Here is a 16,006-nt window from a genome sequence, read left to right as displayed (position 1 = left end):
TGTTTTATAGTTTTGGGTGTAGAGATCTTTCACCTCTTTGATTAAGTTTATTCCTAGGTATTTTATTCTTTTTGTTGCAGTTGTAAATGGGATTGTATTTTTAATTTCTTTTTATGCTACTTCATTGTTAGTGTATACAAGCACAGCTGATTTTTGTATGTTCATTTTGCATCCTGCGACTTGACTATATTCATTTATTATTTCTAAAAGTTTTTTAGTGGATTCTTTAGGATTTTCTAGATATAAAATCATGCCTGCAAAGAGTGACAGTTTCACTTCTTTGTTTCCAATATGGATCCTTTTTATTTCTTTTTCTTGCTTGATTGCTCTGGCTAAGACTTTCAATACTATGTTAAATAAGAGTGGTAGCAGTGGGCATCCTTGTCTGGTTCCTGTTCTTAGAGGGATGACTTTCAGTTTTTCACCATTTAATATGATGTTGGCTGTGGGTTTGTCATATATGGCCTTTATTATGTTGTGGTACTTTTCTTCAATGCCCATCTTATTGAGAGTTTTTATCATAAATGGATGTTGAATTTGGTCAAATGCTTTCTCTGCATCTATTGAAATAATCATGTGATTTTTATTCCTCATTTTGTTAATGTCTTGTATCACATTGATTGATTTGCAGGTGTTGAACCACCTTGCATCCCTGGAATGAATCCTTCTTGATCATTGTGTATGATTCTTTTAATGTATTGCTGTATTTGGTTTACCAATATTTTGTTGAGGATTTTTGCATCAATGTTCATCAGTGATATTGGCCTGTAGTTTCCTTCTTTGTGTTGTCCTTGTCTGGTTTTGCTATCAGGGTAATGTTGGTCTCATAGGATGGGTTAGGAAATGTTCCGTCTTCTTCACTTTTTCGTAATAGTTTGAGAAGAATAAGTACTAAATCTTCTTTGAATGTTTGGTAGAATTATCCATAGAAGCCATCTGGTCCTGGACTTTTGTTTTTTAGGAGGTTTTTGATTACTGTTTCAATCTCTGTACTTGTTATTTGTCTATTCAGATTCTGTATTTCTTCTTGATTCAGTTTTGGGAGGTTGTATGAGTCTAGGAGTTCATCCATTTTTTCCTGGTTATCGAATTTGCAGGCATATAATTTTTCATAGTATTATCTTATAATCCTTTGTATGTCTGCAATATCTGTTGTAATTTCTCCCTTTCATTTCTAATTTTATTTATTTGAGCTGCATCTCTTTTTTCTTGGTGAGTCTGGCTAACTGTTTGTCAATTTTGTTTATCTTCTCAAAGAACCAGCTCGTAGTTCCATTGATCCTTTTTACTGTGTTTTAAGTCTCTATTTCATTTATTTCTACTCTTATTTTTATTATTTCTCTCCTTATGCTGACTTTGGGCTTTGTCTGTTCTTCTTTTTCTAGCTCTGTTAGATGCATTTGAAGATTGCTTATTTGAGACTTTTCTTGATTGTTGAGGTAGGCCTGTATTGCTATGAATTTCCCTCCTATGACTGCTTTTCCTGCATCCTATAATAGTTGGTGTATTGTGTTTCCATTTTCCTTTGTCTCCAGGTTTTTTAAAATTTACTCTTTGATTTCTTAAATGATGCAATGGTTGTTCAAAAGCATGTTGTTTAATCTCCACATATTTCTGACTTTCCCAGTTTTGTTCTTGTGGTTGATTTCTAGCTTCCTAGCATTGTGGTGAGAGAAGATGGTTGGGATGATTTCAATCTTCTTGAATTTATTGAGGCTTGTTTTGTTGCACAACATATGGTCTATCTTTGAGAATGTTCCATGGGCACTTGATAAGAATGTATATTTTGCTGGTTTTGGATGGGATGCTCTATATATGTCTATTAAGTTCATCTGTCCAAGTGTTTCATTGAAATCTACTATTTCCTTGTTGACTTTTGTCTGGATAATCTGTCCATTGAATTAAGTGGAGTGTTGAGGTCCCCTACTATTATTGTGTTGCTGTTAATTTCTCCCTTTACGTCTGTTAATAATTGCTTTATGTACTTTGGTACCCCATGTTAGGTGCATGTATATTAATAAGTGTTATGTCCTCTGGTGAAATGTCCCTTTTAGCATTAAACACTGTCCCTCTTTGTCTCTCATTGTCTTTTTAACTTGGAGTCTGCTTTGTCTGATAAATGTATGGCAACACCTGCTTTCTTTTGTTGGCCCTTAGCTTGGAGTATTTTCTTCTATCCCTTCACACTAAGCCTATGTTTGTCTTTGTAGCTGAGGTGTGTTTCCTGGAGGCAGCATATTGTTGAGTCTTATTTTTTAATCCATCCAGCTACTCTGTGTCTTTTTATTGGAGAGTTCAGTCCATTTACATTTAGAGAGATTATTGTTATATGAGGGCTTAATGCTGCCATTTTATCTCTTGTTTTCTGGTTGTTCTATGTTCCCACTGTTTCTTTTCCTTTGTATTTCTGAGTGCTGTTTCATTTTGTTGGTTTTCTGAGAGGGATTTCTCAGTTTGTGAGTTGCGGCTGTGCACTGATCTTTTGTTTAGCGGTATTGTGAGGATTGTATGAAAGATATTGGAGATGAGATAGTCCATTTTCTTATAGCCTCTTATCTCCATTACCGTAAGTAGGTTCCTTCCCTTTCCTCTCCCTTTCTGAGTAATTGCTATTACACATTGTTCTCTTTTTAATTTTGTGAGTTTGTGGTTAAGTTGAAGTGTTTATTGTTACTTTTGATCCTTTCTTTCCCTTTCTCTTTTAAGTTGTAATTGAGCCTTTGCCTACTTGTTATAGTAGAGAGCTGCAAGTTTCTGGTCATGTCTGTCTATTTATCTCCTTGCTCAGAGATTTGTAGACCTTTACCTTTTTGTTGCAAGTGTGAAGGAATCTTTAATTATTTCTTGTAGGGGAAGTCTTGTGGCAATGTACTCCCTCAGATTTTGTTTATCTGGGAAAGCTTTTATTTCTCCACCGTACCTGAAGGAAAGTTTCACTGGATAGAGTATTCTTGGCTGAAAGTTTTTGTCTTTCAGTATTTTGAATATATCATTCCATTCTCTCCTAGCTTGTAGGGTTCTGCTGAGAAATCCACTGAAAGTCTGATAGGGTTTGCTTTGTAAGTTATTTTCTTCTGCTTTGCTGCTACTAATATTCTTTACTTATCCCAAACTTTTGCCATTTTTACTATTATATGCCTTGGAGAGGGTCTTTTAGGGTTGATAAATTTGGGCATTTGATTAACTTCATTTATCTGTAAATCTGAAACCTTCCTCATGTTTGGGAAGTTCTCAGCAATTATTTCTTTGAACAAGCTCTCTGCTCCTTTCTCTCTCTCTTTGCTGTCTGGGATACATATAGTCTTTGTGTTGCTTTTCCTAATTGAGTTGGATAGTTCTTGAATAATTCCTCCATTTTTAAAAAATCTTAGTTCTGTCACCTCTACAGGTGGTGACCTGTAGAATTTCTACACTTTTATCCTCAAGAAGGCTAATTCTTTCCTCCATAAGATTAATTCTATTTCTTAATGATTCTAGATTATTATTTATTTCATTAGTTGTGTTTTTCACATCCAGAATTTCTGCTTGATTTTTTCTCAGTTTCAATCTCTTTGGTGAAGAGATTCATTTTATTGCTGAGCTCCTTGAATTGTCTTTCTGTGTTATGTTGCAAGTCATTGAGTTTCCTTATGATGGCTATTTTGAATTCTCTGTCATTTAGGTTGTATATTTCTGTGTCTTCAGTGTTAGTTTCTTGAGAATTGTCATTTTCCTTCTGGTCTGAATTTTTGCTGCAGTTTCTCATGGTATTTGATGAACTAATCCTTTGTGGTATTCTTAGGATGCTGATTCACCCGGTTACCACTAGGGGGGAACAGGAGCAGTATTTCTGGCCCCACCCAATCTGCTGGAAGCTGTGGGGATATTAAGGGTGCTTGCCCCAGCTTGGGATGCATTCAGGCACTGATGTGGGCTGTCCTTCTCAGGAGGGCTTCCTTGTTAGGCCAGTGCCACTCTTTGGAGCTTCAGGGGTGCTCTGAGCTCCCCCTCCCCACCAGAAAGTTATCACCAGTGAGCTCAAAGCTCCTGTGCTTATTCCTGCAGCTGCCCAGACCCATTCCTTCTTTGGGAGCACAGCTGCACTGTGAGTGTTCGCACACACCTAGAAAGTGTTTGCTCCAGCATGGAAATCTGCTGAGGTCCCTGTTTACACTCCACAATATGCGGGGCCACTGTGCTTGGTGAGCAGGGCTTCCTCTGTGGGACCTGAGCTATGGTTATTCTTTGACAACACTGGGACACGATGGGCTCCCATTCCTGCCAGGAAAGTGAGCGCCTGTGGGTTCAAAGGTGCCACTCTTATTCCCACAGTAGCCCTTAGCAGTTTGCTCTGTGGGAGCGCAGTTGCACTGTGAGCATTCCATGTGCCTGGGAAGTGTTTGCCCCAGTGCGGGAATCTGTTGAGGTCCCTGTTTATTATCCACAGTCCACAGGCCACGGTGCTTGGTGGGTAGGGCTTCCTTGCTGGAACCCCAGCTATGGCTGCTCCTTTACAACACAAGGGTGTGTTGGGCTTCCTTTCTCCACTGGGATAGTGACCACTAGTGCGGGATAAGGGTTAGCACCTCCTCCTCTTACAGTTACCATGTTGCATGTTCCCAATTTCTAAGTGTTTGCACCAGGTTGGAAAGTATTCATGTGTGTGCATAGGGCTACTGGGGGAGAGCAGCGTGTGCTCACCTATCTCTGCCACTTCCCAGGGGGCCGGTCCATCCACCCTCAGATGTATAGCTGCGAGTGTCTCTCAGGCCTCCTGTTGTGATGTGTGGGCTTCCTCCATTGGTCATTGAATGTCTATTTAGTTGTAGTTCAAAAGAGGGAGAGAGAACAGGAACAGCTCACCCTACCATGCTGTTGATATCACTGAGCCAGGATGACTCTTTAAGTTGTCAAAACAACAAGCAAACTTACTGTTATATTTTAATTACAGAAAGCTAGAAATTCTAGGATGAAAGCTGCTTTGAATTCAATGTTCATTCCCGTGTTTTCTACCCCATCAGTTTCTTTCCCAATAAGGAGGAGTATGGGCCATATAGGAGGAGAATATAAGAGGTCAATGAAGGGCAGCATGTGTGTTAGGCAGAGCAATACAGATGACATCAAAATGACATTAGTTTTTCCCTGAGCATTTACAATTTCCAGTCATTGTATGTTTCACATATACCATCACACTTTAACCTTCACAACAAGACCATGAGATGGATATTATAAGTATCTTTGTATAGGTGAACTGTGAACTGTTAAGAGATAAAATAACTTGCCCCACATCCAACCACTGGTGGATGGCAGAGATGGGATTCAGACCCAGGTATGCATGACTCTGAAGTTAGAGCTTTCAGCTATAATGCTTTACTTTTACCAAGTTTTCCCAGACAAAAACACTAGCCAGTACTTTTTGTTCACAAAAACCAACAGGCTGAAGAATAGACTCATTAAAGTTTTATCTTCTTCAAATTTTCCTCTGTCTCTTTGGGAATTGGGAAATGGGAAGTGGGAAGAATGTTAATCCTCAATTATGAAGTCAATCTCAGATTAGCTCTGGTAAATCTGCAACAGGAAAATCAGTTCTTGAATAATGAGAATGGCTTGCTCTTTGTGTAGCATCCCTGAGATTCTGCCTTTGTCTAAACTTATCACAAGAATGTGAATCTGGCACATCTAATTCTACATCACATCAGTCCTTTTAGGCCATTTTGTGAAATCTTTCAAAGCTTAGTAATTCCTGATAGGAATCCAGATGGATAACTATTATGTACCTTTGAGGTCCTCAAGGTCACAAACTCTTTTGGAGTTTAAGCAGAAAAAATGTCTTAAACTGTGATGGGAAATGTGTCCCTATATATGTGTACTTCAGATGCACTGATCACGAGATCTTTCTAGAACTGGATTGCAGTTTGGCATAGACAGGCCCAGTAATGTAAAAAGTTACATTCAAATGGTAGAAGAGCAATCAATTGGGTATCTGAAGAGTTATCTCTGTAATTAAGTTGATATGAAATCTTGAGCAAATCATTCTATTTCTAGGTTTCTATTTACTTACCTCTTGAAAAAAAGAATTGAATTCAATCATTATCTTCACTTGCCGTATTGTTGTCATCATTGACACATTGTTCCTTTGCTCTTTAAATGGAAATACATCCATCAGTTCAATCCTATAACGCTAGTTACTTCATGCTTACCAGAAGCTTGAGTTACCAGCTACCTATTAACTAGAAAAATAAATCATTACCTAGTAAGAGTATTTGGCTTATTGACAATAAATTTGAGTATATAAGTATGACTCTATGTGAAGAATAATGAAAGGAGTCCTTGGTGATGAAGAGGTTGGAGACTCCTATTCTTTCACAGAAGGCTTGAGTCTTCTCTTCAGTCTCTTCATTGCTGACTCCATTTCCTGGTTCCTCAGTGTGTAGATCAAGGGGTCCAGCAGAGAGGAAATGCCAGTGAACTTAACAGAGATGGCCTTATCTGTGGGAGGGCCGTGAAGGGCCAGGAATAGACATAGATGCAGGGCACAAAATACAGTGTTACCACAGTGATGTGTGAGGCGCAGGTGAATAAGGCTTTCCTCCTGCCCTCCCCTGCATAAGACATGAGTATCATTAGGATGACTGTGTAGGACACAAGCAGGTAGACAAATCCCAGGGTAGTGACTAAGCCATTGTTGGAAATCATCAGGAGCTCAAGTGCAAAGGTGTCTGTACAGATGAGTTTGAGGACCTGGGGACATTGCAGTAAAAAGTGTCAGGAAGTTTGGGTCCACAGAAAAGTAGAGGCAGCAACAGGGAAATCTGCATGATGGAATGTATAAAACTCTTCACCCAGGATGCCACAATAAGGGCAGTGCATCACCCCCTACTCATGGTGGTCACATAGTGCAGGAGATGGGAGATGGCTATGTGGTGGTCAAACACCATCACTGACAAAGAAAAAATGTCTGCTCCACTGAGGAGGTGGAAGAAAAACAACTGTCTCATGCTGTGTGTATAGGATATTGTCTTTATGTTTGATAGCTGATTTACTAGGACCTTTAGAGCAGTGATGGAGGTGAAGAAGATGTAAAGAATGGTTAGATTGTGGAGAAGCAAATACATGGGGGTGTGAAGGAAAGACTCACCAGTCACAGTAGCTGTGTTGAGGAAGTTTCCCAGCAAAGTTGTATGGTACACAAAACATAAAAAGAGAAATAATACCAAGCTCAGGTCTTTGGACTAAGTCCTAGAAATATATATTTTTTAACCTAGAGCCATTTCCCAACTCCATTGAATCACATTTCTTCTTTATGTAGCTTGGAAAAAAATTAAAAGTGTTATTTCAGAAAGGGTTTACCCTCCCTTAATATATTCAGGTTTACAGAGTCAGGTGTTAGGTCTGAATACCGGCGAGGTGTTATCAGCACATGAAGAGTTGTTCCGAGATTATAGTTGATGTGTCCAAAATGACATCCCCTACACGAGCATGCATTTAATCATTATTTCTTCTGTAAATTATAAGTATTTTAGAAAATGCATAAAAATAATTTTCTCAGCATATACGTTCTAAGTATCCAAGATGAACAAGTGGATGTTAAATATTCAGAGATGGACTATTGTGGAAGGAGGGATATAAAAATGGATGCAGTTTGGTGTGTGGATAAGAAAGTGCCTATTTTGTATGACTGGGGTTCTTTGAGGTTCCACAAGAGCGTCGGGTTTTTTTTCCAGACTGAAATCTCCATTTAAATAGTTTAAGAGCTCCTATTTGCAAAATGGTTGTCTTTGGACTGAATTCAACAGAAGCACTCTTCCCTTTTTAAAACTCAGATATAATGCTATGAAAAATTAGAAAATTTTAAAGCCCTAAGAATTCTTCTCTGTTGCTCTATTCTTCCTTAAGGGGATTACTTTGTTTCTGTCTTTACCTTAAACTACTTTAGGTATCAAACCACCCGGGTGTTGAAGAGCTTTTCAGCTATGAAAAGAAAAGTGATAACTTAGAGCTTCTCTTCTGCTCATTATTCAAATTTATTTTTAAAAGTTATTTTTTTATTGTGCTATCATTGACATTCAATAGACTCAAGTATTTGAAGTATACACTTTGATATGTTTTGATATAAGCGTATACCCATGACATCATCACTATATTTAAGATAGTTAACATTTGTGTCATCCCAAAAGTGTCCTTGTGGCCCTTTGTAATATGTCCACTCTTCCCATCCTTCTACAGGCAACCACTGATCTTCTTTCTATCACTATCCATTCATTTGCATTTTCTACAAATGGAATCCTACAATGTGTTCTCCTTTTTTGTCTGGCTTGTTTCACTCATAGAATTCATCCATACTTTTGGGTCTACCAATATTTTGTTCTTTTTTATTGTATGGGTGTGCCACATTTTGTTATTCTTTCACATGCTGATGGACATTTGGGGTTGTTTTTGGTTTTTGACTATTACACGTAAAGCTGCTATGAATATTCATATACAGGTCTTCGTGTGGACATAAGTTTTCATTTCTCTTGGGTAAGTACCTAGGAGTACAATGGATGCAAGTCTTAAAATTCAATAAGAAAGAAAACAAATGAATTTTAAAAAATGAAGAAAAGGTTTCAACAGACATCTCAACTAGAAGATACAGAGATAGCATGTAAGTACAAGAAAAGATACTCAACATCATTTCTCACTGGGGAAATGTAAATTAAAACCATAGTGAGATAAAAGTACACATCAATTAGAATGGCTAAAATAAAAAAGTCATATATCAAGAGTCAAGAAAAATGTAGAGGAATGGAATTCTGGTGGGAATGTACAACAGCACAACCAGTTTTGAAAACATATTGTCAGTTTTTTAAAATGTTAAGTGTATACTTAACATATAATCTTATTGCTTTTGAATGCCTTTCTTTTTCTTGAATCTTTGAAATGGATTTTAATTTCTTTCTTTGCAGTCTATCTCCCTTTTCTTGCCATAATCAGAAATAGAAGGTGAAAATCATTTCTCCCATTTTTTGGGTGTGTTTCCCAGTTCAAATGAAGATATTTATTTTCACCTCGTACACATTCCTTTCAAGTTTTCTTTTGTCTGAATGCAATTTTGTCCCCCAAGTCTACTTAATATGGAAAATTTAAAAAGCTACCAAGAGGTATCATAGCATAAGGGAGAAACTTGGGAGCCTCCGGCATCACACAGCCTGTTCAGCTCCTAGCTGGGCACTGACTGGTTGTGCTACGGGAGAAGTTAATTTACCCCTTTGGCCTCAGGCTCTGCATCAGTATTTGGAAACAATAACATCTCCTTCATGTGACTTTTGTAAAGACTAAATGAATTAATCTAGGCAAAAGCAAGAATACTTAGAGTGTTGTCTAACCAATGACGAGTGCTTATACTTATCTTACCTTAAAGAAAAACTCCAGGTTAGTAAGTGTCACAGACACGCAGCTTCTTTAAATGTACTGACAATCTATTATGGGAGCCTTTCATTTCATAGAACATGTATTCTAAAACAGCTTCATCAGAACATACTGTCTTGGGAGAAATCTGAAGTGTTTTTCTTTCAGTGTCAATGAGAGTGGCCAAGAGGGTGGTGACAGTGTATGGTAGTAAAGAGAATGCTTGCTTGGTTGGGCTTATTATCTGACATCATCTTAGCAGACCAGAGAAGTTGAGTGTCGTTCTCTGCAGTGAGAGCCATCTGGGGTCAAGTCCTGGTTTTGTCACTGTGTGTGGGTAAGTGAGAGACCTCACGGAGTCTCTACTTCTTCATCTATACAATGGGGGTTTTAATAATACCCACCACACAGGGAAGTTATATGAGGATTAGGTGAATTAACATATGCAGAGTCTCAGCACACATTGCTGGTTATCTGTTATGATTAGTACTATGTTGAGTAGCATTAACACTGGAGGTTCATCAAGAAATGGAGTGTGTTGACGTAATGGTAGGTGAGTCATCAATTCTGACTAGTTTAAAGAGAGGAAACGATCACCAGAAAACATCAATTCAATATAGTTACTGGAGATATTGAGGAGGTCCATCCTAGTTATGAAAACCTTCCAGAGGGATGCCATGTAAATAATAGACTATGATCTACACAGAATGGTAGATGGTAGATGGTACCTCAGACACCAGGTCAGGCTTCTTTGTCAGAAAGGAATGGGTCCCATGTTCACAAGCTACCTTTGGTAATTCAGACAACATCTTATACCTTCTGTTTCACGTTTCTGCTATTTTTTAAATCCATCTAATTATTTAGTAAATATTTATAGAAAATTGACAGTGTTCTATGTTATACAAGACAAAAGAATATAATCCAAACCAGTGGAAAAACAACTGAAATCTAATAGTAATATGGGAGAGATGGAGACTGTGTAAAGACAGATGAGCCATGTGTGAGAAACAGACAACTCACCAAAAGGCTCAGAGAACCCTGCATGGAGGAGGTGACACTTATGTTTGGGGCATGTGGGAGTGGACAGAATGGGAGATCTGGCTTTAGGGGACCACTTGAATATATAAAAGTTGCTCACGAGTCAGAAGTTTGGCTGCAAAGAAAGGATACAAATATGAAGGCATGGAAAGACATAGGAAGGAAAATCATTGCTATAAATTTTTATTTTTTGGTAAATCTAGGGAAAGGTATGTAGATGTTCATTGCACTATTCTTTCAAGTTTTTTTGAAGGTTTGACATATTTTATTTTCTCTCTAGTTTTAATTTAACATAAGACATATGTGTGTAGAATTCAGTCTGAGGAGATCCATCTACAGGAAATAAGCCTGAGAAAAATCTCTTCTTTGTGTAATTCAAGGGATTCCAGAGAAAGAGTTGCTTTCTCGTCAATTCCAAAGTGAACTCATTTCTATGACTCTCATTTCACAATATCCTCTTTGTTCATCTTTCTTAGCTGTGCTTTCTGTCACTGAAGTTTCACCCTGGAATGTAGCACTTTGTGTACTTATCACATTGTTTTTAGACAGAATGTATTTATGAATATTAACAATTACATCTAGAGTTCAATTATTCTCACTCTTCTTTTCTCACACTTATGCATAGACACTGAGACCCCACAGGCATTCACACCCATGTAGAGTTATATTTCTTACCTAAGGTCTCCAACCTTCTCTTCCAACATCTTAAACAATGTTCACATGTATCTTGGGAATCATTCAACTTCGTAAAATTCTGTTAAATACCCCTCTCAAAGCCAGTGATTTCAGTGGCTTCCCTTTTATCTTTATGTGGGAAATGGCAGACATAAGATAATATTTTCTTGGTTTGTTCACAAAGTCTGACAGTGCTACACCATATTTGCCAATTCCTTGATCCCAGGATTGGAGTGAGAATTATCACAGGGACTATAGTTGGATGTGATTGTGGAAAAATTCTTCTGATAGTGAGGTGGTTTCAGTGGGAGTGATTGTGATTCAGGCACATATGCTTAGTAACACACTTTTTGTCTAGTGTCTAAAATTTTCTAATGGTGACAAAGATTTTCTCCTTGACTATATTCAGGCTCCCCTGAACTTTTCAACTAGGCTTTGACTTTTGGAACCCCATCCTTGTCTCTGCATTGTCCAATTTTAACAAAAATCCTGCTTCATCAGTTTAGCCAAAATCCCCCATCCTCCATAGCCTATCACCCTCTGTTCAGGTTCCTCATCCTCCACCATCCCCCCAGTGATGTCTAATCACCCTGACCTGACTTTGGCAAGAATTTTATTAGGTCAGTTTAGCCAGAATTCGACATTACTCCTGACATTTCCTTTTAGAGGTTTTTGTACTGGGAAATAAATGTCCATTCTTAAGGATTCTGAGCAACTTCCTTAGGCAGTTTCATGCACGTAGGGTGATTCCTGAAGTTTGACACAAAGCTTTGGAAGCAGCACTTGGACCTGAAGAGGTTGTTTAGTCAAGAGTGAGGGAGCTCCCAAAGAGCTGGTGAACAAAGTGGGTGATGCAGTTCTCACAGGATACACACGCAACCGGAATATCCACACTGGATCCATCTGCAAATCCCACTTGCTTGACCTTCAAAGTTTTTCAAAATACTCACCATCTCCACAATTACTACCCTAAATCATGTCTTCATTATTTCTTTCATGAGATTATTGCCTCATCTTGTTTTTGTCCTCACTCCTCTTCAGTCTATTAATAACAGTAGCTCCTGCAATTCTGTTAAAGCATGCATCACTATTCTGCTCTTTCAAGCCCTCCAAATGTATCCAATCTTGTTTAATGTGAAAGTCAAAATCCTCACAATCATCTAAAGATGGTCATCCTATGGCCCCATAATATCTCTTACCTTTAGTACTACACCTCTCCTCTTCTCATCCACTTACAAAGGCCTCCTTGCTGTTTCTTGGATCTCTGGGAAGATCAGCATCTCATGGCCTTTGCATGTCTGATTTTTGGACTGAGATTTGGACTGAGACATGAACATGTTTCTAGTTTCAAAGATTTTAACATCTGGGATCTACCTCCAGACATGAGAGGAAAAAGCACAACTCCCAGCAGCTGTAAATAGCATAAAAAGTAAACAATAAAAGCCAAGCTTATATATTGAATAATGTTTTCCACCTCAAGCCAACTTTTTTGAATGTATATGCATAGTCTGATGTAGCTTCATAGGTTTCTGTCATTTTTTAGGGCATCATATTAAGAGAGAATAATAACCATGAAGCAATTGTTTTCTTAACCATATTCTCCAATGACTTGAGGAGCAGAAAGGAGTTAGAGACGATATTCATTCATTGAGTTTTGTAATTCAACAATTTTTATGAGTGTTTTCTATGTTTTGCTTGCTGTGATAGATGCTGGGGATACAATAAAAGCATAATTCTACTGGGGGAGATAGGAAGAAGGAGGACAGGGAATTGGAAACAAAGTCATGAGTTCTGTGCCCAAGCTAAGCCCAGGGCACTGAGGGAAAGTGGTGGAGGTGGCAAGCAGGAAGGTGGGGTTCAGAGGAAGGTCAGGGTAAGGACCCTGCACAAGGTCACAGAACTCATAATTTTTGAGGTCTGTATTCTAAATCAAGCTGTGCTAACTTCAAGACACCTGCTCTCAATCACTGGATTGTGGGCTTTGGATGGAAAAATCTTCAGATAATAGTTATTTAGTTTATCACATAATAGAATCAGAGGAGGAACTTAATTTGAATGTGTTTACTTCCTTAAGATTTGATTACTTTATGAAAGACCATATAGAATCCAATGCCCCATCTGTATTATTTTCTTTCTCTCTTTCTTTTTTTTATTTTAAAGATTGGCACCTGAGCTAACATCTGTTGCCAATCTTCTCTCTCTTTTTCTTCTTCTCCCCAAAGCACCCCAGGACATAGTTGTATATTCTAGTTGCAGGTCTTTCTGGCTCTGCTATGTGGGACACTACCTCAGCATGGCTTGATGAGTGGTGTTAGGTCCATGCCTGGGATCCTCAATGGCAAAACCCTGGGCCACTAAAGTGGAATGCATGAACTTAACCACCCAGCCAAGGGGCCGGCCCCCTGTATTATTTTCTAATATGTGTCTCAGCTCCCTTCCTGGGAACAAGTTATGTACTTGGAATGTCTCAGCATATATATATTTTACTTTTTCTTATTGATATTTTTATTTAGACAACTGGAGATTCCCATGCAGTTGTAAGAAATAGCAGAGAGATATCCCACCTTAACCCATTTTCCCTCAATGTTCATTTCACAATCTATATGTATATCAAAATTTCAAGTTGTACATCTTCACCATATGCCTTTTTTATCTGTCAATTACATCACAAAGGAGCTGGGGAAAAAACCCACAATAATTGCAATATGATAAAATTGTCTGAGTTTATTTCAATTCTGATTCCTTTATTTCTTGCAAGGCCCTATTGCAAAAGCAATGAACACCTCTCCAGCTAACAATTTGATTTCTCTACTTCGTTTTAGAACATTAAACCCATCTTTTTACATTGTTATTGCAGCCTGATCCAGAATCTTTGAAAATAATGTGTATCTTAGTAGAAATATAAAAACTATTTAGAAATCCTTTAGTCAATACATTTTATTTGATGGACAAACATATTCAAAGGTGATGAGAAGGAGTGAGAGACCAGCCTATACCTTGTCAGAAGGCAGAAATCTTCTCTTCAGTCTCCTCATGGCTGACTTCATCTCCTGGTTCCTCAGAGTATAGATTAAGGGGTTCAGCAGAGGGGAGATGACAGTAAAGGTGACGGAGATGGGCTTATCGGTGGGGAGGGCAGTGAAGGGCCGGGCATAGACATAGATGCAGGGCACAAAGTGCAGGGTCACCACAGTGATGTGTGAGGTGCAGGTGGAGATGGCTTTCCTCCTGCCCTCCCCTGCCTGAGACCTCAACATCATTAGGATGACTGTGTAGGACACAAACAGGAAGATAAACCACAGTGTAGTGACCAGTCCATTATTGGAAATCATCAGCAGCTCAAGCATAAAAATGTCAGTACAGACGAGTTTGAGGACCTGTGGGACATCACAGTAGAAAGTGTCAAGAACATTGGGTCCACAGAAGGGGAGGGGCAGCAAAAGGGCAATCTGTACGATGGAGTGGACAAAGCCCCCCACCCACGAGGCCACTATTAACCCAATGCAACGGCCTCTACTCATGATGGTCACGTAGTGCAGGGGCTTGGAGATGGCCACATAGCGATCTAATGCCACCACTGACAATGAACATGCATCCACCCCTCCAATGAGGTGGAAGAAAAACATCTGAGTAAAGCAGCCATTGAAGGAGATGGTCTTTCTCTGTGACAGAAGGTCCACCAGAACCTTGGGAGCTGTGATGGAGGAAAAGCAGATGTCGGCAATAGACAAATTACGGAGCATAAAATACATGGGGTTGTGAAGGCGAGATTCAAAAGTCACAGTGACCATGATGAGAAAGTTTCCAACCAGAGTTGTCACATACACAAAAAGTAGGAAAAGAAATAAGACCCAGTTCAGTTCTTGATTCTGGGTTAGGCCAAGGAAAATAAATTCTTTGACCCTCGTGCAGTTTTTTAGCTCCATTGAGTCAACTTCTTTCTCTCTCTCTTGTTTCAAGCTTCTTCATTTGAAAAGACTTGGCTATTTATTTTGTTTTCTTCTCAAGCACTAAGAATACAATTCAGAATGTTCCTCGCGTGGTTGCGCTGTTTGTGATTTGTTGTTTTGTCTAAATTTTTAAGATTGCAGTCAGTTTGGTGATCAAATCAAATTATCCCATGTAAAGTCATTCAATAATTCTGTTCTTATAAAACTATTTTTGAAAAGAACAAACTTTATGCTCAGCAGTGATGTTTACATAACATTTTATTTAATTTATTTTAGTTTTCAAATTTTGCTATTGTTTTCTTCCCTCCAAATATATCGAATGTCCAAAATGTCTGAATCATAAACAGAAAGATAAGTACAATGTGGTTCCAGCCACTGTAGACTCATAGTATGAAAGTTTAATATTCATATTAGTGAACTTTCTGTTGACTTCCACAGGGTCTTGTCTTGCTAAAAAGAAAAAAAGAGTATCATTCTGTTTCTTACTGCAATGTTGCTGTGGCATGAGTCAGTTTCCTTACTGTTGGCTGTTTTATGTTGAATTTCTTAAAATTGCCAACTGTTATTCCATATATGTAGCTTTTCTTTGTCATTACCTTATACGAATCAGAATTTTTATTAATTATTTTTAAATATTTAAAATTTATTTTTAAGAAACACATTGAAACAATATATAAATACAAATATCAAAGAATATCTTTAATTTCTTTTATTGTGATAACACTTAAACATGAGAGCTGCCCTCTTAACAAATTTTTGGGTGCCAATACAGTATAGCCACAGTGCTGCACAGCAATTCTCTAGAACTTATTCATCTCACGTAACTGTTGTGATCCTTGCTTGAGTGTGGGGGAGAGAATAAAGATAGTGACCCACTTTTGAAAGGTCATCCATACTCTATCAACCACACTCTCTTCTGCCTCTTTCTCTGTGTGGATCAAAGCTAAGAGAGTGGAGGGTTCACACAGGAGGGAGAG

The 16,006-nt window shown here is 38.3% G+C and overlaps 1 protein-coding gene across 1 annotated transcript; it reads right to left on the bottom strand.

Annotated features, from left to right (window-relative positions):
* Nucleotides 1–13,803: 13,803 nt before the first annotated feature.
* Nucleotides 13,804–15,165, bottom strand: LOC139040477 (olfactory receptor 4D10-like). The gene has a single exon (XM_070487248.1). It carries the CDS (start codon nt 15,003–15,005, stop codon nt 14,070–14,072), a length of 936 nt encoding a protein of 311 aa, XP_070343349.1. The 5' UTR covers nt 15,006–15,165; the 3' UTR covers nt 13,804–14,069.
* Between the last annotated feature and the right edge of the window lie 841 nt (nt 15,166–16,006).

This window comes from Equus asinus, chromosome 17 (genome assembly GCF_041296235.1).
Source record: "Equus asinus isolate D_3611 breed Donkey chromosome 17, EquAss-T2T_v2, whole genome shotgun sequence".
Taxonomy (NCBI): Eukaryota; Metazoa; Chordata; class Mammalia; order Perissodactyla; family Equidae; genus Equus; species Equus asinus.
This window is presented reverse-complemented; position numbering and strand designations above follow the sequence as displayed.

What these genes read in the sequence shown, in the direction of transcription:
- LOC139040477 (XM_070487248.1), bottom strand. Translation starts at nt 15,005, where the DNA reads ATGGAGCTAAAAAACTGCACGAGGGTCAAAGAATTTATTTTCCTTGGC.